This window comes from Erinaceus europaeus, chromosome 20 (assembly GCF_950295315.1).
Source record: "Erinaceus europaeus chromosome 20, mEriEur2.1, whole genome shotgun sequence".
NCBI classification, from domain to species: domain Eukaryota; kingdom Metazoa; phylum Chordata; class Mammalia; order Eulipotyphla; family Erinaceidae; genus Erinaceus; species Erinaceus europaeus.
Window position 1 is genome coordinate 39,382,551 of NC_080181.1, and position 23,253 is coordinate 39,405,803.

The 23,253-nt window shown below is 41.4% G+C and overlaps 1 protein-coding gene across 1 annotated transcript in view; it reads right to left on the bottom strand.

Moving 5' to 3' along the window:
* The window catches only part of GABRA5 (gamma-aminobutyric acid type A receptor subunit alpha5), a 111,130-nt gene that overhangs the window by 85,999 nt on the left and 1,878 nt on the right, over positions 1-23,253 (bottom strand). Inside the window, exon 3 of the mRNA XM_007526463.3 lies at positions 23,030-23,189. Within this exon, the coding sequence (XP_007526525.2) occupies positions 23,030-23,115 (86 nt within the window). The 5' untranslated portion in view covers positions 23,116-23,189. The remainder of the gene's footprint in view (positions 1-23,029; positions 23,190-23,253) is intronic.

A 23,253-nucleotide genomic window follows, 5' to 3' on the forward strand; every position in this document is an offset into this window, starting at 1 on the left:
TTTGCTACCCTTGTTGTTTATCCTTGTTGTTGGTATTGCTGTTGTTGTTGGATAGGACAGAGATAAATTGAGAGAGTCAGGGAAGACAGAGGGGGCAGCGAAATGATAGACACCTGCAGACCTGCTTCACCTCCTATGAAGGGACCCCCATGCAGGTGGGGAGCCAGGGGCTCGAACCGGGATCCTGATGCCAGTCCATGCATTTTCTGCCATGTGCGCTTAACTCACTGTACCACCATCTGGCTCCCCAGCCTGACAGTTCTTAGATACAGAGATCAGATTTCTGGTTACCAGAGGAAAAGGGAGTTGAGAGGCTGCTATACTGGGCAAAAAGGTCTCTGTGTGACAGAGAAAGGAGACTAGATTTGTGTGGATCATGAAGCATGAAATAGATACAGTTACTGGAGTGACAAAGTTGCACATCTGAAACCTATATGGTGCTAAAGCCTAGATAAATAATAAAAATAGAATAAATAAACAGATAAAATGTCAACTTCCCTTTTACGATCTACTAGAGTGTCACTCTTTAAGACAATAATGCATTTGATCTCACTATTGTAATACAAAGACATGTATTACATGTATTACATGTATTAGGATGGTCCACCTGGTGATGCACCTGGTTGAACACACGAGTGATAATGTGCAAGGACCCAGGTCCCCCAACCCCCATTTGCAGGGGGAAAGCTTTGCAAGTGGTGAAGCAGTGCTGCAGGCATCTGTCTCTCTCCTTCTCTATCACCCCTTTCCCATTGGATTTCTGGCTGTCACTATCCAATAAATAAATAAATAAATAAATAAATAAATAAATAAATAAAGCTATTACCAAAAAAAATTTAAGAAGAAAGAAACTGTATTTTCCACCTGCCTGATTAAGTAATAATTGCTTAAATTAAATAGGGCTTTACCGTTTACCTATCATGGTGCTTAAAACTCTTCGCAGTTTGGTTATTCAATTCTAGGAATTTTTTTGGAAAAACAAATTCCTACTGTATCTTTAACTGAAGTGAGAGCATATAAAGTAGCAGAGAAAGCATACTACAGAACAAGCAAAATAGTTCACTTGGATAGTTCTGTTTTGTCATGTGTATGACTGAAGTTTGAAGCCAGCCTTCATGGCATTGAAGGAAGCTGCAATGCTGTAGTTTGGTCTAATCAAGCTATTCATCTCTCTATCATCTGTGTGAGAGAGGGGGAGGACGCATATCACTAATCTATGTCACCATTCACTATAAAGTTTAATACTTAATTGGATGGTACTTCATTGCTGTATTAACTAGGATCTTACAAATATCTTGTGGTATTAAAAAGCCCTTTCTTAACACAGAATATGAAGGGTGTATTTGCTCAGCTTCTGTCAAGCAGATGTTTGGACAACTTGCTGTGCCTCCTGTCCCTTCTTTCTTTTCCTTCCTTTTTTCCTCCCTCCCTCCGTCCCTCCCTCCCTTCCTCCCTTCCTTCCCTTCCCTTTCTTTCCTTTCCCTTCTCCTTCCTTCCTTCCTCCCTCCCTCCCTCCCTCCCTCCCTTCCTTCCTTCCTTCCTTCCTTCCTTCCTTCCTTCCTTCCTTCCTTCCTTCCTTCTACCAGACAATTGCTCTGCTCTGGCCTATGGCAGTGCCAAGATTGAACCTGGGACCTCTAGTGCCTCAGACATGAGTCAACTATAGCCTAGCTCTTTAGCTCAAATTCAGTTTTTCTTAACTATAATGAATAAATCCAAGCTGACCTTATCCTTAGGTCATCATGGGTACAGGCTGGGTTGCTTCAAGAATAAACTAAAGGAGGCCAAGAGGCGAATCACCTGATAGATCGATTACACATTACTAAGCAAAGATCCCCAGTCACCGTAAGAATATATATGACCAGCACACAAAGGAAAAGCTATTCACCGTGATTTATCATTAGGAAACATAAATATCAAAACCACAATGAGATAGAACCTCAGCCTTTGAGAATGAGTGTTACCCAAAAGACAAGGAATAACAGGTGTTGGTGAAGATGGGGAAACCGGTAGAAACGTGCACTACTGTGGGGCTGTCAATTGGTATAACCATTCTGGAAAGGGTTTTGAGACTCCTAAAAAATAATTAAGAGGGGGATCAGGCAGTGGTGCAGTGGGTTGAGCACATGTGGCGTAGAGGCAGGGACCGGCGTGGGGATCCCAGTTCGAGCCCCCAGCTCCCCACCTGCAGGGGAGTCGCTTCACAGGCGGTGAAGTGGGTCTGCAGGTGTCTGTGTTTCTCTCCCCTTCTCTGTCTTCCCCTCCTCTCTCCATTTCTCTCTGTCCTGTCCAACAACGAACAAAATCAACAATGACAATAATAATAACCACAACGAGGCTACAACAACAAGGGCAACAAAAGGGGGAATAAATGGCCTCCAGAAGCGGCAGATTCATGGTGCAGGCACCGAGCCCAGCAATAACCCTGGAGGAAAAATAAATAAATAAATAAATAAAAATTTAAAAAAATAAAAAATTAATTAAGAGTAAAAAATACCATATAATCCAGTTATTCTCCCCTACAAGTAATTATCAAATGACTACAAAGGCAGTAACTTGAAAGGTTATCTGTTCCCCTATATTCTCTGTAGCATTACAAGAGTTTAACACATGGAAATAACCTAAGTTCCCAATGACAGATTAAGGCTAAAATATATGTGACTGTTATCCTCATAAGAATACTACTCAGCTAAATAAATAAATGAAGAAAGAATGGTACAATTTTACTGCTTGCAAAGAAACAGGTGAACTTCGAATGTAGTATGTTAAAAAAGTACAATAAACCAGACATAAAAAGACAAAAAAATTAAGGAACAGTATTAGTTGGAGTCAATTAACTGAGTTCTTTTAAAATAAAAACCATTGGGAGGGTCGGGTGGTAGCAGTTTAAGCACACATGGTGCAAAGTGCAAGGACTGGTGTAAAGATGCTGGTTTGAGCCCCAGACTCGCCACCTGCAAGGGGATTGCTTTACGAGCGGTCAGCAGGTCAGCAGGTCTGCAGGTGTCTAGCTTTCTCTACCCCTCTCTGTCTTCCCCTCCTCTCCATTTCTCTCTGTCCTGTCCAACAATGACAGCAACAATAACAATAATAAAAGCAATGATAAACAACAAGGGCAACAAAGGGGGGGGAGATAGCCTCCAGGAGCAGTGGATTCATAGTGCAGGCACCAAGCCCCAGTGATAATCCTGGAGGCAATAAAAAAATAAAAATAAAAACCATTATTTCCTTTTATTTAGCATTCTATTTTCTACGAAAAGGAACATTTAATCCATGTGAACAGTTCCAAATTTTTCAAATTATTCATGTTCCAGAGAAGTGACCATGAAGGGAATGTAGAGCCAATTATTTTTTTTTACTAAGAACATCCTCATTTTCTTTTCTCTTACATTTTGTTGCCTCATTGTTGGCCAATATAAGACTCTATCTTTAACTCTGAATTCTTCCAGGGATTTCAGTTTCAGAAGTAATGAAACAAAATCATAGAACCCCCTATTCCATGGTTGTGAAATATGTAGAGACTTAGATGGGGAGAGAAATGCTCAGGGAGTGGAAGGGCTTCCTAAAAGGCTATGTAATGGTGCCCTGCCAGACCGAGAGTTCAGGCCACTCAGAAGCTTCTTATAAGAGGGTATGAGGGGCAGGAAACCGGTGAAACTTGGTTCTCTAATGGGTTTATTTCACCAGCAGAGTGCATTAAGAAAAAAACTAGCTTGAATGTCTTTAAGAAAGGGCAAACTTGAAATTGTGCAAGTTTCCCACCTCTTTCTGTTGCCCTACATCTGGCATCTTCAAGGCATCTGATTCTGGGATTCTTGCATTAGCTTCTTCTCAATTTCTAGGCCCTAGAGACTCAAGTTTAATTGCTTTGGGAGCGAATGGGAGCCTGTATTTTTTTAAGATCCCCAAGTGATCCTCATGTGCAGCCATGGTGGAGAGTGACTCAGACTGCGTCTGAGGTGGAAATGGAAAGGCTGCTCCAGTAGCCAACTGCCAGTGACTCTAAATGACCTCAGGGACCTTTTGTCCTCCACAGCATCTTCTGAAAGGCCATGGGGTTGAACTCAGTGCTTATTCCAACACTTCTGTCCAAGAAATGTATTTTGTATATCTACTCCAAACCTGGCAATATGGTTAGTGCAAAAGACATAAAGATGGCAAAGGTGGCATTCCTGATGGCACGGACACAACTGTGTTCTAGGTGAATTGGTTGTGTTTGCAGAAGATGACAACAGTATATGACAGATATAGGATCTAGGCATTAGGTAAGATGATTAAGCAGTCCACGGGACGGAAATGAAGCTTTCTCTAGGTCAGAGACAAGAGAAGAACACCTCTGATGGTTTCAGAGGCTATGCAAGAACTCTAATAAGTTCTTTTTTATTTCATTTTATTTTTTTATTTATTTAAGAAAGGAGACAGTAACAAAACCGTAGGATAGGAGGGGTACAACTCCACACAATTCCCACCACCCAATCTCCATATCCCATCCCCTCCCCTGATAGCTTTCCCATTCTCTATCCCTCTGGGAGTAAGGACCCAGGGTCGTTGTGGGTTGCAAAAGGCGGAAGGTCTAGTTTCTGTAATTGCTTCCCCATTCTAATAAGTTCTAAGTCCTCTCGGCCAAGTTGCAAATGCTAATATGATTCCATCCTCAACTCCCTGGGCCAACAGCCTCACCAATGTGTCCCAGAATTCTACCCCACTAGGGAAAGACAGAAACAGGCTGGGAGTATGAACTGACCTGCCAATGTCCATGTCAAGTAGAGAAGTAGTTACAGAAGCCAGAACTCCCACCTTCTGCACCACCCCCAATAATTTTGATCCATGACCCCAGAGGGAGGAATGTTAGGGGAAGATGACCAGAGGGTTCTGAACTCCAATTCCATCAGGACCCAGAGAGAGAAGAGGAAAAAAGGAAGGACACTAGTAATAGGTATAGGTGTGACTTAGAAAGGAAGAGAAGAGAGGACCATAGAAAAACAGGCAGGTAATCAGGCAGGAGCAAGGAATTAAAGGGATACAGATTGGAAGAGAAGAAGTCAAACTCTCCTTATTTGCAGATGACATGATAGTATACATGGAAAAACCTGAGGAATCCAGCAAGAAGCTTTTGGAAATCATCAGGCAATACAGTAATGTGTCAGGCTATAAAATTAACATTCAAAAGTCAGTGGCATTCCTCTATGCAAACACTAAGTTAGAAGAAATTGAAATCCAGAAATCAGTTCCTTTTTCTATAGCAACAAAAACAATAAAATATCTAGGAGTAAACCTAACCAAAGAAGTGAAAGACTTGTATACTGAAAATTATGAGTCACTACTCAAAGAAATTGAAAAAGACACAAAGAAGTGGAAAGATATTCCATGTTCATGGGTTGGAAGAATTAACATCATCAAAATGAATATATTACCCAGAGCCATCTACAAATTTAATGCTATCCCCATCAAGATCCCAAGCACATTTTTTAGGAGAATAGAAAAAATGCTACAAATGTTTATCTGGAATCAGAAAAGAGCTAGAATTACCAAAACAATCTTGAGAAAAAAGAACAGAAAAAAGAACAGAGGCATCACACTCCCAGATCTCAAACTGTATTATACGGCCATTGTCATCAAAACTGCTTGGTACTGGAACATGAACAGACACACTGACCAGTGGAATAGAATTGAGAGCCCAGAAATGAGGCCCCACACGTATGGACATCTAATCTTTGACAAAGGGGCCCAGACTATTACATGGGGAAAGTAGAGTCTCTTCAACAAATGGTGTTGGAAACAATGGGTTGAAACATGCAGAAGAATGAAACTGAATCACTGTATTTCACCAAATACAAAAGTAAATTCCAAGTGGATCAAGGACTTGGATGTTAGATCAGAAACTATCAGATACTTAGAGGAAAATATTGGCATAACTTTTTTCCGCATAAATTTTAAAGACATTTTCAATGAAACGAATCCAATTACAAGGAAGACTAAGGCAAGTATAAACCTATGGGACTACATCAAATTAAAAAGCTTCTTCACAGCAAAAGAACCACTACCCAAACCAAGAGACCCTTCACAGAATGGGAGAAGATCTTTACATGCCATACATCAGATAAGAGTTTAATAACCAACATATATAAAGAGCTTGCCAGACTCAACAACAAGACAACAAATAACCCCATCCAAAAATGGGGGGAGGACTTGGACAGAATATTCACCACAGAAGAGATCCAAAAGGCCGAGAAACACATGAAAAAATGCTCCAAGTCTCTGATTGTCAGAGAAATGCAAATCAAGACAACAATGAGATATCACTTCACTCCTGTGAGAATGTCATACATCAGAAAATGTAACAGCAGCAAATGCTGGAGAGGGTGTGGGGTCAAAGGAACCCTCCTGCACTGCTGGTGGGAATGTCAATTGGTCCAACCTCTGTGGAGAAGAGTCTGGAGAACTCTCAGAAGGCTAGAAATGGACCTACCCTATGACCCTGCAATTCCCCTCCTGGGGATATATCCTAAGGAACCCAACACATCCATCCAAAAAGATCTGTGTACACATATGTTCTTGGCAGCACAATTTGTAATAGCCAAAACCTGGAAGCAACCCAGTTGTCCAACAACAGATGAGTGGCTGAGCAAGTTGTGGTATATATACACAATGGAATACTACTCAGCTGTAAAAAATGGTGACTTCACCGTTTTCAGCCGATCTTGGATGGACCTTGAAAAAAATCATGTTGAGTGAAATAAGTCAGAAACAGAAGGATGAATATGGGATGATCTCACTCTCAGGCCGAAGTTGAAAAACAAGATTAGAAAAGAAAACACAAGTCGAACCTTAAATGGAATTGGAGTATTACACCAAAGTAAAAGACTCTGGGGTGGGTGGGGAAAATACTGGTCCATGAAAGATGATGAATGACATAGTGGGGGTTGTATTGTTAAATGGGAATCTGGGGAATGTTATGCATGTACAAGCTATTGTATTTACTGTTGAATGTAAAACATTAATTCCCCAATAAAGAAATAAATTATTTAAAAAAGAAAAACAGGCAGGTATATATAATTATAGATAGTGATAGAAATAATAGTCAACCTATAACTTGGGAAAACTACTACAGTTTGTAGTGAAGGGAATAAGGATACAGGACTCTAGTGATGGGAGAGGTGTGGAATCATACCCCTGTTACCTCATAATTTTATAAATCAATAATAAATCACTAATAAAAAAAGAAGTTACAAGTAATTAACTCATTAACACAGCAAGAATTTTGCCTGCCATGCTGTACTACAAGTTGTGCCCAGAAGGTGATGAGAATCTCAGGACACTTTAAGCAGGGGACACTTCCTTTCTTTGTGGCCCTGGGTACCATGTGGAATATGGAGTTGGCAGAGACAAGACCAAAAGCACAAAGGCCAGAACCTCAGGGGCAACAGCTGGAACAGAAGTGGGTGGCTAAGTCTATCAGCAAGGTTTCTAATTGAAGAGTAGAAGGAAAGAGTGGAAAGAAAAATAAAAGAGTTTGAAGCACATCAGGTCAGGGAATCCCGAGAAAGTTCTCTACAAAATCAGCTAGCAACCAACACATGATTAACCTTGCAGCAGAATTCACTCATTAGGGATTTGGGCAGTAGTGCAGTGGGTTAAGCACATGTGGTGCGAAGCGCAAGGACTTGAGTAAGGATCCCAGTTTGAGCCCCCGTTTTGGCTCCCCATCTGCAGGGGAGTCGTTTCACAGGCGGTGAAGCAGGTCTGCAGGTAGTCTATCTTTCTCTCCCCCTCCTCTTTCCATTTCTCTCTGTCCTATCTAACATCAATGACATCAATAACAACAACAATAATAACTACAACAACAATAAAACACAATAAGGGTAACAAAAGGGAAAATAAATATACAAAATTTAAAAAAGAATTCACTCATTATTCATTATTGTATGAGCTTATCTTTCTTTTTGAGACACTGTAGAATCTTACTCCTACACATGTCATATATATAGGTATATCACTAGTATAATCCTTAATAATAATAATGTTGATGATAATAACCACAATATGTTGTAGACTTTATCTTTTTAAAGTTATTATGAATCAGGGTTTACTGCTCCAGCCTTACCTTACCATATGTAGAGGAACATACACAGATGGAATCTAAGAAACAATGCAAAGGATAATACAAGGTTGAATCAAGGACTATAGTCTATCTCAGCAGGTCAGGGAACTAGAAGGGGGAAGGGAGGACTACTACAGGAAGGCTAGGGATGTAGGTCTCTGGTGAAATAAGACGATGGCTTGTATGAGAATGAAACATAGTGATACCTATTTGGGACAGTGTAGAAATGTAACTTTGTGGTAACAAAATTCCTACAAATCAACATGTCCTCAATAAAGGGTGTTGGGCTTGAAAAATAAAAAAAAAGAATCTTATTAAACAAAGTGAGAAACTAAGAAAGAAAAGAAGGAAGAAAGGTGGAAAGAGGGGAGAGAGGGAGGGAAGAAGAAAGGAAGAGTAAAGGAAAGATCTAACAGCACTTAAGTTCCTTCCAATGTGATGGAGAGCATGACCGAAGCTGGGGCTTCACTGTATAAAGCATTTCATTTTACCAGCAGATGCCTGATGATGTCTCTGTATTTCAGTTCAAAAGTTAAGTTATTTTTTCTGGGGAAGAAAAATCTTTGGAGCATTGTCCAACCACAAGTGGCACTACTGAAGACAAAATGTGACACATTTCTTAGTGATATTATCTCTGCCCATGTAGACAGCCACTTTTGATTAACATAAGCTGAGATCAATACTGGCAAATGGCAACTGCTGACTGGTTTTAATGGGGACTGACTTTGGGAATTGAAGAGGATCGTTTTTTAAGTGCCAGTTTATCTGTCCTCTTAAGTGGCTGTCCTTTTTGCTTTCCTTCTCCATTATTACTTCTCAGAAATTACTTCTGAGAAATAATATATTTGTTTGCTTGCTAAAGTTAATTAAATAGGCACCTCTAAATGGATGCACTTTGTGGTATTTTCCCCTCAAATTCCCAACACACACCCCTTTAGTTAACCAGGTTTAAAATATATGTCCAGGGGGTCAGGTGGTGGTGTACCCAGTAGAGTGTACATGTTACACTGTGCAAGAACATTGGTTTAAGCTTCCAGTCCCCATCTGGTTGGGGGGGTAGCTTCACAAATGATGAAGCAGTATTGCAAGTGTCTCTTTTTCTTTCTCCCTCCTATAACTCCCCCCTTCCTCTTGACTTCTGTTTCTATCCAATACATAAATAAAGTAGTAAAAAATAAGTGTGTGTGTGTGTGAGAGAGAGAGAGAGAGAGAAAGAGAGACAGAGAGAGAGAGAAATGAGAAAAAACATGACAGACACTAGCTAGACAATGAAGGTTTTCACTGGTGAGTCATTTCCTGCTATAATGGGACTCAAATAATGATGATGACACATACCAGGACACTAAGAGAGCCCCCAGTTTGTCGGTTGGCAAAATTGGGTTGAAAAACTCAGAAGAATGAAACTAGACCAGCAAATTTCATCATGTACAAAAGTTAACTCCAATGGATCAAAGATATAGAAGTCAAACTCAATAATATCAAATACTAAGAAAACATAGGCAGAACTCTCTTCTATATATGTTTTTGAAACATCTTCAATTGCAAGGCAAACAAAAGCAAACACAGATTAAAGGGTCCACATCAAACTGAAAAGCTTCTGCATGGCAAAGGGAACCACTACCATAACAAAGAGATGACTCCCCCTGCACCCCCCCCCCGTGCCATGGAATGGAAGAAAAATCGTGTGTTATATATTGGACAGAGGACTGATAACCAGAATACATAATGAACTCACCAAACTCAACAATAAAGAAGATAAACAACCCTACTGAAAAATGGAAGGAAGATATGGGCAGAATCTTCTCCAAACAAGACATCCAAAGGACCAATAGATAATATGAAAAAAATGCTCCAAGTCACTGTTGATCAGGTAAATAAATGTAAATAACAATGAGATACTACTTTACACCTGTGAGAATATAACACATTAAAAAACAGAAATACCAACTGTTGGTTGTAGGGGAAAGGGACTCTTCGACTATGCTGATGGGAATGTAAGATAGTCCCACCCTTTTGGAAAATAGTCTGGAGATACATCAGAACTCTAGAAATGGACTTACACTATGACCCAGAAATCCTTTTTTAAGGGATTTATCTAGGAGAAAAAGAATAACTGTGTACACCAATGTTCACAAGAGGAGTTTGTAATAGCCCAAACTTGGAAGCAACCCAGCTGTTCAACGACAGATGAATGGCTAAAGAAGTTATGGTATACATTCACAAAAGAGTACTATGTACTGTGCAGCACTCTGCAGCTGTTAAAAAATGATGAGGTCAGTTCCTTTGTAATTGTGTGGTCAGAACTTGAAGACATCATGTTGAGTGAGACAAGCTGGAAAAAGAAAGACCAATACCTAATGACATCACTTACAGGTAGAACTAAAGAATGTAAAACAGTAGGAGAAAACATAAGAAACATGAACTGGGTGTGGTATATTGGACCAAAGCAAAGGACTCTGGTGAAGGAGGGTAAGGGAACAGGTGAAGGGACACTGGGGTCCTGCTGTATCTCCTAGACACGAATCAAGGGGCGTTGAGAGGTTATGCCTATATGTTAGTTAGTAATGTCAACTATTAACTTGACCCCAACAAAATTTTTAAAATATGTGCTCCCATCCTGTCAACTCCCCAAACAGTGTAAGTCTACCCCAAATTACTGGTTTTCAAATGTTCTACTCTTTTCCCTATTCTTAAAGTCCAACTCAGTATCTTGCAGTTAAGTTAAAATCTAGAACCCTTTAAACAGGCCACACCCCCTTCACCTAGTCCCACCCTCTTTCCAGACTCAGCTTCCTTTCCTGGCTCCAACTCCATTGAATGCTCACATATGTGATTATGTAGCACAGATACCAACTTGGCTGTTTTCACATAAGATTTTAATCTCCCTCTCTGGGCTTTCCCACCAGCAATTTTATGTGCTGTAATGCACTGTTCCATCTTAAAAGTTTGCCATTCACTCCATCTTCCCTTTCAGGAATCAACTCACTGACAAGTTCTCCGCAATAAATTTCTGTTGTGGAGATCTCTCCCTTCTCTTGTGGCACTAGTCATACCTTTCTTATCTATATTCCAGTAAAATCTTCCTTCCAGAGCGAGCAATATAAACTACATTGTCAATTCTATTTTACATTCTCAATTTTTCTTTTTCTTTTTTTCTTTTATTTGATAGGACAGAGATAAATTGAAAGGGGGAGGGAAAAGTGAGGGTGAGGGTAAAGGTGAAGGAAAGGGAGAGAGGTAGAGGACCAGGGAGAGGAAGGAGGAGAGAGATATAAATAAAATGAAAGTACTCATGTCACAACCCTGCTTTCAGTCATTTAAAAATACTTTTTGCTGGGGCTGGGTAGTAGTGAAGCGGGTTAAGCGCACATAGCATGAAGCATAAGGACAGGGGCAAGGATCTCAGTTTGAGCCTCTGGCCTCCACCTGCAGGGGGGTTGCTTTGCAAGCAGTGAAGCAGGTCTGTAGGTGTCCATATTTCTCTCCTTATCTCTGCTTTTAGCTGGGCTTTTGTCCTGGTTCATTTCTCCAATGTTTCTTCTTGGTTTAACCATTGTATATAGTATGCTATGAGGTCCCTCTCTCAGTACTTTTCAAACTACTGATCACTGTTGCCTGGATTGACTTGTGTCTAAGTAAGGTACTTAAAGAGTTCACAGTTGTGGAAATTAACAGTTGTTTCAATATTAGCTCAGTCCCTGAGTTGAAGCAGAGCAGCTGTTAAAGCCTCTTTTGTTATTTTTCTTCTCTTCAGGCTATGGGATCCTCAGGGCTCTTTAACTATAAGCAGGATTTTTAGCTTAATCACACACTCTTGATCAAGAGATAAATCAGAGTGGGGGAGATAGAGTACACAGTTATGCACAAAGACTCCCAAACCCCAAGAATCCAAAGCCCTGGGCTCAATTTAGCCACTCTTCCAGCAGCCAGAGCCAAGATGGAAGTATTACTGGGCCCTGTGAGTTTCCAAACAAGTTCCGTTTTTATGTGGGTTCTGTGGCAATTATTCACTTCTTCTTCTAGCATTTGCCCTTCTTCTTTTTTTTTTTTTTTTTCCTCCAGGGTTATTGCTGGGATCGGTGCCTGCACCATGAATCCACCGCTCCTGGAGGCCATTTTTTTCCCCCCTTTTGTTGCCCTTGTTGTAGCTTCGTTGTGGTTATTATTATTGCCCTTGTTGATGCAGTTCGTTGTTGGATAGGACAGAGAGAAATGGAGAGAGGAGGGGAAGACAGAGAGGAGGAGAGAAAGATAGACACCTGCAGACCTGCTTCACCGCCTGTGAAGTGACGCCCCTGCAGGTGGGGAGCCGGGGGCTCGAACCGGGATCCTTACGCCGGTCCCTGCGCTTTGCGCCACATGCGCTTAACCCACTGCGCCACCGCCCGACCCCCAATTTGCCCTTCTTCTGTAGCCAGTCAACAGCGTCAGGTTGAGCCTGATGTAAAGTTTCGAGACCTCCTTTGAATCTGGAGAGGTGGCAGTCGTTGAATATGTGGATCATAGTCTGTCTGTAGCCGCAGGGGCAGTTCGGGTCGTCTCTGGCTCCCCAGCGATGGAACATAGCGGCGCACCGGCCATGGCCTGTTGGATAGCGATTGAGGAGGGCCCAATCATAACGTGCTAGGTCAAAGCCGGGTTGACGCTTGCAGGGGTCTGTGATGAGGTGTTTGTTCTTTACCTCAGCTGACTGCCAACTCTGTTTCCAAGAGTCTGGAACAGAGAAGTTCAGTGTAGGCGTAGGGGACCAGATTGGGTGACGAGACATCAAGTGTTGGACAGGGTAGGCGAAGATAACCACCCACATATATTGGCAGGTCCGGTCGAGCGTAGACGTGGGAAATGAACTTAGATGATGCCGCATCCCGACGAATATCTGGCAGGGCGATGTTGCTAAGAACTGGCAGCCATGGAACCGGGGTGGAACGGATGGTTCCAGAAATTATCCTCATGGAGGAATATAATTTGGAATCGACCAAGTGGACATGGGGGCTATGGAACCATACTGGGGCACAGTATTCTGCAGTGGAATAGCATAATGCCAGAGATGATGATCGTAGTGTGGAAGCGCTCGCGCCCCATGAGGAGCTGGCCAGTCTTGCAATGATGTTATTCCTCGCGCCCACCTTTGCTGCAGTTTTTATGAGATGGTGAAATGACAGAGTGCGATCGAGAGTAATGCCAAGATAGACTGGCTGGGCTTCATGCCGGATTCTCGTATCGCCAAGCTGCACATTAAGCTCACGCGAGGCCAAGGCATGGTGTAGATAGAAAACAGATGATACCGTTTTTGCAGTGCTAGGGATTAGTCGCCATTTTTTACAGTAATCAGATATCAGAGACATGTCTTTCGTGAGTGTTTCCTCGAACTTTGATGCCTGAGTTGCACAGCAGATGTCATCGGCGTAGATGAACTTCCTTGAAGAAATTTCTGGGAGGTCATTGATGTAAATATTAAATAGCGTAGGAGCCAGAACAGAGCCCTGGGGGAGGCCACTTGAGACAGGTCTCCATCTGCTAGACTTGTCACCCAGATGCACCCGGAATCTTCTGTTTTGGAGAAGAAACGATATAGTGTTGGGCACCCATGGAGGCAGGCATCTTGAGATCTTGACTAGGAGACCACGGTGCCAGACCGTGTCATAGGCTGCTGTGAGATCAACAAAGACAGCACCCGTCTTTAAATTCTTCTGGAATCCATTTTCAATTATTCACTGTGTCCCCCCAATTCATCAGGAGAACAATGTGGAAAGGCTCCCACTATACAGTATCACTTCCAGACCACCAGGGTGTAGCTCTTCTCAGTTTCTGGGCCAGTTCTCTGCATTGGCCTCACCTGAAGTCAGCACAGGGCCTTCTGGCTGCTGCACTAGCCTCCAAGGGGCAGTAACAATGGAGACTCACAGCTGCATTTGGTGAGCCTTAGGCGATTCTCTCCTCCTTTCAGCAGTCTTTCTGTTGGTAAAACAGACTGGAAGTGGCAAGTCAACTGGCAAACTGCCAGACTGTTACCAGCAGTTCGGGAGTAGATACAGGCTTTTAGCCCAAGAAGTTTCTCCTTGGGCTCCTCTCTGTCCACGAGCCACATGTGTTTGTACTCACTGGTGATTTGGTGGGTTCCCAGAGTAGTTCTAGTCCTATCTTGTTGTGGTCCCAGGTGGTCTCCTTTGATATTCCTAGTTCCTCTCCCCCTATTCGTCTTCCCCTCCTTTCTGGATTTCTCTCTGTCCTATCCAACAACAGTTGGCAACAATAACAACAATAATAATATCAACAACAACAATAAATAACAAGGGCAACAAAATGAAAAAAAATAGCCTTCAGAAGCAGTGGATTCATAGTGCAGGCACCGAGCACCACTGATAAACCCTGGAGGTAAAAAAAACAAACCAAAAAAACCAAAAAGACCTTTCCACAGAGATTTCTTCCCCTGCCCCACCCTTCTGCCTCTGATTATGCCTCCTACCAATCTCCCCCATCTACATGCTGGCCTCAAAGCTGTCCTGCTGTAACAAGAATGCCCCTCTGCTTGCTGCTCCTTCCATCTGTTCCAGCTTCACAAATAGCATCGCTCAGGTCTTCCTGTCTCTCAGACACCTGTTCCAAGCCCTCTTCCCAGCACACTGTCTCCTTCCCTCCTACTTCCAAAATGCACCTTCCTTAAGACAGACTGTCCTCTCTTCCCACTTATGTGTCTCAGTCCCTGGATGGGATGGTGCCTGCACAGAGTAAGGGTCTGGAAGATACTAGTGCAGAGGCAGGGCAGTATCCCTCAGATGACAAGCCCTCAACCTGTGACTGTTCTACCTCAGGTGACACAACACACAGATGGGATTAAGACTGTATGCTTTGCTCACACACTGGTCTGGGACTCTCTGCTCAACTTCTGGGTCATGATGTTGAAGAGTCCCAGGTCCAGAGGCACATACACTGCCAGGTGAAGTAAACTTTTGGTGTCTTCTGATAACATCTCCCAGAAGGACAAGTAGCCTGGAGACTGGCCATCTCCCTGCCCACAAAGCTGGATTTCTTTCAGCATCTGAGATGCATTCAGAAATGTATGGACCACATGAGACTCTTGATAGAGGCTCCACTATGAAGCCCTCTTTGAATTTAGGACACTACATTTTAGGTGAGTGTAGGCATTCTGATGCCAAATACAGCGTGTCTGCAGCAGCAGAGATCAGGATAACTTGTCTACCTGCTATCAAAATGGCGCTCAAACAGGCTTGCCCAGGGTCCTGAAATAGGAGCTAAACTGATGGCTGAGTGATGGTCTATTTACTGTTGTTCAAAGTGAAAGTGAGCAGCTTGGGTTCTAGCTCAGTGGCAATGCAAGACTTAAATGTACTACAAATGATACCCAGTGGGTTCGTTCTTTCTCTCTCTCTCTTTCCCTCCCTCCCTCCATCTCATATTATTCCAATAAAGAAAACTGGAAATGAACCAGTTCTGAGCTTCATTTGTTTTTAGGTTTATCTCCTGATTTTTTTTAAAGATTGGGAAATAAATTCTAATTGAGTCTTAATGAACAGGTTAATATCTGTTTCATAGTGTGTACTGGACTTTTCCATTATCTGACCCCTTTCTGTTAGGAGTATATGTTATACTTCATAGTACCTATTGTTTGTTTAATTTTACTACAGTTGCAATAAACCCAACTGTCATTAGAGACACATTACTTGAGTTCAAGATTATGTCAGTCATTCCTTCCCGATGGATAGATCCATGTATAGAATATATGGTTCCTAAGAACATATATTCTTGGGCCAGCACCAAGAGTGTTTATAGCAGGTAACAGTAGTTCAAGTCCTGAATCTGAGCTGTATCCTGATTCTCTAATTCTCCAAGAATGAAATCCACCAAAAACACCTCAACTTTTCACCAACAGAAAGTGGATTTGGGTAAAATGAAATAGCATGTATCTTGAAAAAAATTCATTCTGCACATATCAGAGAAATACTAACAAAACAGAGAATGGCTGGAGCCACTATCAGAGCTAGGTGACAACATTTCTTTTTTTTACTTTTGATTCTACTTATAATTCCAACAGTAATCCCCCTGAAACCTCACATCTGGCTCAGACATTAATGTTATAAAATTTCACATTTTCAAAACATCTGAAAACACACATACCCTCCTTCTTCTCCTGAAGTCCCACCAGGGCCTCATCTTGAAGCAGACTGCAGATAAGTTCAGCTGACTCAACTTGGGCTGCTGTCCTCCTAAGCTTTGTTTAGCTCACTTCCTCATAGACATGTTAAGTTTCTTTTACAAAGCCAGTCCTGGGACTGGTAGTGCACACAGGATAACATGCATGTTACAATATTCAAGAAATCACGTTCAAGTCCCTGGTCCCTACCTCCAGGGAGAAAGCTTCAAAAGTGATGAAATAGTGTTATATACAAATGGAATATGGTGATTTTGCCTTCTTCATCCCATCTTGAATGGAACTTGAAGGAATCATGTTAAGTGAAATAAGTCAGAAACAGAAAGATGAATATGGGATGATCTCACTCATAGAAGTTGATAAACGAGATCAGAAGGGAAAACACTAAGCAGAACTTGCACTGGAGTTGATGTATTGCACCAAAGTAAGAGACACTTGTGTTGGGGGGAAGGGCTCAGGTCCTGGAACATGATGGCAGAGGAGGGCCTGGTGGGGGTTGAATTGTTATGTGGAAAACTGGGAAATGTTATATATGTACAAAGTATTGTGTTTTGCTGTCAACTGTAAAACACTGATCTCCCACTAAAGAAACTTTAAAAAAGAAAGAAAGAAGTAGTGTTGTGGGTATCTCTCTCCTCTGTCTCTTCTAGATTTTTCTGTGTCCAATAAGATAAGCAAATAAAATATACATAAAAAGGCCTGAGGAGACAGCATAATGGTTTTGCAGTAAACTTTCCTGCCTGAGGCTCTGAAGTCCCTATAAGCCACAGCTGAGCAGTGCTCTGTTCTTTTTGTATTTTTCTGTCTCTCATGAAGATAAAATAAATATTTAAATATATGTATATAAAACAAGAAATTCTTAAATAAATAAATATAGCGAATCTTTTAGAAGTATCTTCTTTTGATACCTTAAAAACGAAGTGTTGGGGGAGCCCGGCGGTAGCACAGAGGGTTAAGCACACATGGCACAAAGTGCAAGGACTGGCATAAGGATCCCGGTTCGAGCCCCTGGATCTCCACCTGCAAGGGGAGTCGCTTCACAAGTGGTGAAGCAGATCTGTCGGTGTCTATCTTTCTCTCCCCCTCTCTATCTTCCCCATTTCTCTCTGTCCTAACAATGATGACATCAACAACAACAATAATAACTATAACAATAAAACAACCAGGGCAACAAAAGGGAATAAATAAATATTAAAAAGAAATTTTTTAAAAAAAAAGGCAGTGTTGGCCTTTTCTCTAGTTGCGAACTAGCTTTGTCATCTCTGGTGGTTCCTGCAGCCTCCACTCTATGCCCAAGCACCCACGTGTGTCCTAGCTGCACTGGCACAACAGTGTACTCTCATAATTATTACAATGACCATTTGTCTTGGTCCTGGTGAACCTGCAGGCATAGCAGAAGAAGTTGCCATCTGAGGGGTGACAAGAGAAGAATCACCCTTTGAAAAGACATTGTGTGGTGCAGAGAGAATGTACTTTCTGCTCTGGTTAAGACTAGATCTGTCCTGGAGACAGAGAGAGAGAGAGAGAAAGTAAAAGCCTTCTGCATGAAAGCAAACGAGGAGGCTGGCATGCTCATAAAGACAAAATAATGATGACAGTAAATACCGCTGGCATTTGTTCATATGACAAAGAATAGTCATATTTATAACTCACTTCTACAGGAATCTGCTTGTATAGCCTGTTATAAAATACTGTCTCCCAAAGTCTTTTGGGGCAGTAGCTATCTGTAGTAAAATTTTGACACATTCTTTTTTGATGGATATGCCTCTAAATGTAACCAAATGCTTAACTCAACTAAATTCATGGGGTGGGGGTTGTAATCAGATCTACTTTATTGAGTTCAGTGTTCTCAAATTTATCACTGGTCAAATGAATCTGATAAAGTCTGATTTTTTAAATGTTGATCAATCAAGCCCTGTTTAAGTTTAACACTACACATTTTGACACTGAATTTATTCACATATTGTTTCTGTGCCAGCTTTTCTATGCTGGGTACTTTTGATTCCTGGCCTCATTAAGATAGTTATAATATCTCAAAAAATACTGTGTCTCTAACCATGACATCACATACAGCTGGCTGTCAGGTTAGGCCTCTGTGGTGACACATATTTGACTCATGTTCTGTTATATAATTCAAAACCACCAGAGGAATTAGAAAGGCCACTGAAAGTGAGCTCCAGGATGACTGATTAGATTGGGAATCTGAACAAGGGAAGAAGAAACAATACTGAGGTTTCCAAAGCAGTTCTACATTAATGATCATATATCCAGTATATTTCACCCATTACATTTAGAAATGTTCTGATTTTCAAACCTATATATATTTCACAAACACTCTTATAGCCTTGCACACACACCAAAGCCAGAACTTGTCCCTCTCGGGGGTTCTTGGCTGGTTTTCTGTAATCCCCCTTAGAGTCTACCAGTTGCCTGATTTCTTTCATGTGCTGACATTTCTGTTGTCCCAAAATATCCAAACTGGGATCTTTTGTGCTTCCTCATCACCATTCACTGCAACTTGTGACATAAACTCTTTCTTTGGGGGGACAAAACAGAGGGCCCCCCACCCTCAGTCCCCAACATACACTTCCCTTCTTTAGTGTCACAACAGAAAGTCCTCTCTATTTTCCTTGACACAGAGACTACCTTTCAGAAATACATTATTTCCTCTACAGATCAGTCTGATTTAGACCTGCCCAGTAAACCATATGCAGTTAAGTGAGAGGATTCAAAAGATTAAGGGAGGGCAGCACTCCGAGAAGTGTGGCATGAGGAATCCTGACAGTTCCCAGCTTGTGAACTTCTCCATAACTACTCCTCACTGTCACAGACTCACGGTAGTTAGCATATAAGATTTTTAGGATATACTTAAAACAGATCACATAGGAGCAGGTGCTCTGGATTGTGAAAGCTATTATTATTATTAATAATTTATTTTTTTAACCAGAGCACTGCTCAGCTCTGGCTTATGGTGGTGCGGGGGATTGAACCTGGGAGTTTGGAGCCTCAGGCATGAGAATCACTTTGCATAACTGTTATGCTATCTACCCTCAATGAAAGCTATTATTTTGCCAAGAATGTGTATCAAGTAGCTGCTGTTCTAAGACTTGACAAAACAACAAAATGTCAACAAAATGACTCTTAAGAGCTTTCTGAGTGGGGAGCCGGGCGGTAGAGCAGCAGGTTAAACGCACGTGGCGCAAAGTGCAAGGACCAGCATAAAGATCTCGGTTCAAACCCTGGCTCCTGCAGGGGGGTTGCTTCGTAGGCGGTGAAGCAGGTCTGCAGGTGTATATCTTTCTCTCCTCCTTTCTGTCTTCCCCTCCTCTCTTGATTTCTCTCTGTCCTATCCAACAACAACAACAAGGGCAACCAAAGGGCATAAATAAATACTGAAAAAAAAGATAAAAAAATAAGAGTAAATATTTTTTAAAAAGAGCATTCTGAGCAAGGACCAGCCTAAGGGTCCTGGTTCGAGCCCCCGGCTCCCTACCTGCAGGGGTGTCACTTCACAAGCAGTGAAGCAGGTCTACAGGTATCTATCTTCCTCTCCCCCTCTCTGTCTTCCCCTCCTCTCTCGATTTCTCTCTGTCCTATCTAACAACAATGACATCAATAACAACAACAATAATAACTTCAATAACAAAAAGACAACAAAGTCAACAAAAAGGAAAATAAATAAATAAATAATTTTTTAAAAAGAGCATTCTGAGTAAGAAACATGTGAAAGAAGCCTTGTGTAAGAAGGAGAAATTTAAATAAGAACTTATGTTCCCAGAGGTCAGGTTCTCTTTTGTAGTTGTTGAAACCCATGCCCAGCTGGCCAAGGTATAAGAAATTCTGCTTTCTACTATTCTACAGATCCTGTCTCATCAAAAGCAACTGGATTAACAGAATTAAGAGGTAAACACAGTATGAAATTCCTCTTATAAGAATGTCCCGCCTTTTTTGCCACCAGGGTTATTGCTGGGGGCTCAGTGCCAGCACTATGAATCCACTGCTCCTAGAGAGCCATTTTGTCCTTTTTTTTTTCTTCCTATTTTATTGGATAGAACAGAGAGAAATTGAAATGGAAGGGGTATATAAGAGGTAGTGGGAGAAAGATAAACACCTGCAGACCTGCTTCAGTGCTCATGAAGAGTCCCCCCCCTGCATATGGGAATCAGGGCATGGAACCTGGGTCCTTGTGCATGGTAGTAGATAATATATATATATATGTGTGTTAGCTGGGTTCACCACCACCTGGCCTCCAAGAATGTCTTCTAATATCAATGGCCTAAAATACTTAAAACTATGAGTCTAATACAGTCACTGTAGGAAAACTGGTAACAACAAAATCAGAAATGTTGTAAACACCCCAAAGAAGAGAAATAGCTGATGATAAATAATTATTATCCTGTAGTAACATGCTTCTATTTTAAAATCATGCATTGTAAAGAGCTTGTAATAACAAAATACTAGGTATGAAAAATGCGCAAAATACATAATATGACCTTAGCAATGTAAAGAAAAATGCATAAATGCAAGGGGAAGAAAACATACCAAATTATGAAGAAGACTATCTCTTTGTGGTGCATTTAAGTATATGCTCTTCTGCACCTCAAATATTATTGATTCTTCACAAGTACTGTTTTTGAGTCAACTATCAACTTTATATTAAAAAGATGCAAAATTTCTCTAACAGTTATTTTTTCCAGGGAGACAGAAGCTTCTACTATTTGCTCAGAATTTCTGGAAATCAAAACTTATCTATATACTTTGAAAATCACCTCAAAATACCATCCAGTCAAGTAAGAAATATAGAATAACTGTGTATAATGGCTAAATTCCTTAAGCACTTCATTTTAGACTTGCATCTACTTGAGAGTGTGATAATTTCATGCCGCTAAAATGCAAATTCACACTGAATATTCAACTACTATCTCAAATGAAAACACGTGCTTCCAATCCTAGTACATCCTTCACCTCTGAAGTGTTGTTAAATACAGGAGGTATCTCCGTAAACAGACCAACTTCCCAATCTACTGTGTTGGGAGTTGAATACTGTGCAAGACATCACTTATACACAAAATTTTCATTCAGTGAAACACTGGGAGCATCGTGGCTAATAGGATTTAATAGCTGAAAGACACCTTGGGAAACAAAACATTCATTGAATGGATAATGAAACTGGAGGTCGTGGGGAGTGGGGGTATTCACTCAAGGCGAGCAGTAAAGCAGGGATAACAGTTCCATCCCAAGAAACTTCTTGGAAGTGCTATCAGCAGGACTGCAATAGAACAAATATCTTGGACTAACATGGATCTGTGCATGCTCCCCTCATAGTACAAAGGGACAGAAATGTCTTGGGATGGCCCATACCATAATGCCAAGGTCCTCACTGGCTCAGTCTCAGTTTTCTCCTGTCCTCAAAAGATCTGAAGAGAAAAATGAGTCCAGAGTATAAACAGAGACTGTCAGGGACCTAATCTTGTGGTATCTCTCCACTGTGGACTCAAGACCCTCAAGACAACCCCCTTCCCCATGCAGAGAGAGAGAGAGAGAGGGAGAGGGAGAAGGAGAGGGAAAGAGAGAGAGACTGAATCCATATTGGGCAGAAAGAGTATTTGCAACATTTCTACTGAGATTTAATGTCTTGATTCCATCAACTTCAAGTTACAATCTCTTTGATTAATCTGGACACTTTTGGTGAGGAGAGGGGACAAGAAAAGGACATGAGCACCTCATAAGATCATTTATCTTGAATACTAGTTATCACTGGCTTAGAATTCATACCATGATATTAAAGGTCAAGATGATTTGTAGGCTGGAGATAACATACTGATTATGCAGAAGGCTTTCATGCCTGAGGCTCTGAGTCCTAGGTTCAGTCACCAGCACTACCATAAACCAGAGCTGAGCAGTGCTCTGGTTTCACTGTATCTCCACCCTCTATAGCTATCTATCTATCAATCTATCTGTCTATCTCTTTCCCATATCTGTCTTTCATTAAAATAATTATAAACCATCTACAAAAGGGAGGAGAAACAGCGGCACACCATATAGAACACACATGCTACAATGTGTGCAAGGACCCAGCTTCCAGCCCCTAGTCAAGAATGGTGAAGCAGGACTGCAGGTATCTTTGGTTCTTTCTCCCAGTCTGTCTCTCCTTCCCCTCTTAGTTTTCTCTGTGTCTATCCAAATAAATTAGTATTTACAGATCAAGATAAAAGAACCAAGGAATTGATGACGCCAAGTGTCCATGAGTGCCCTGCAGATCTTCCTATGTAGTTTCTGGTTTCTGCTCCTGGATTTAATGGTCACAGCTGGGAGTCTTTCTTCTGCTCAGGTTAGAACCTCAAGGTCTTATTCTTATCAATTCCAAGTAGTGAGTCGTTGGCTTTCAAGGCTAATTTCTCTGTATCATGGAACCAAGGAGAGTGCTTGGAAGATTAAACACTATCTTGCCTAACAAGTAGCAAATACCCCTGAACTTCAGAATCTTGTTTCAACCTGAGTAGGAGGAAATACAGCTGACTCTAAAACCATCTTCTGCCTTTTCTGAAAACATAATCTGTCTCTTCCCTCTGACTCATATCTGAGACCCCATAATTGGAGCAGCCTCCTTCAGAGAAAAAGCGTGGGGTAGGGCAAGGACTGTTTTGTTTATTTACAACAAATGAAAGAGTGTGGGACTCCAAGGCTACACAGCAAAGTTTCTGAAAGGCCCTTGTGCCCTAAAACATCATAAAATGAAAGCTCAGATGATAACTTACCCCAAGTGACTGGCTAGGTTCATGGAAATACAAAAAAGCAGGAGGTTTCTGATCATGATAAAGCTAGAGAACATTCCATTGTCCATTCCCAATAAGAATACTGGTTGGGGCAGGTAATTTTGGAAGAATAACTGTTCCTTTCTCCAATTGGATCTTGAAACTGAAAGGGACACACAAAAAAAGAGAAGTATAAACATTCATGCTTTCAGGCTCCAGCTCCTGGA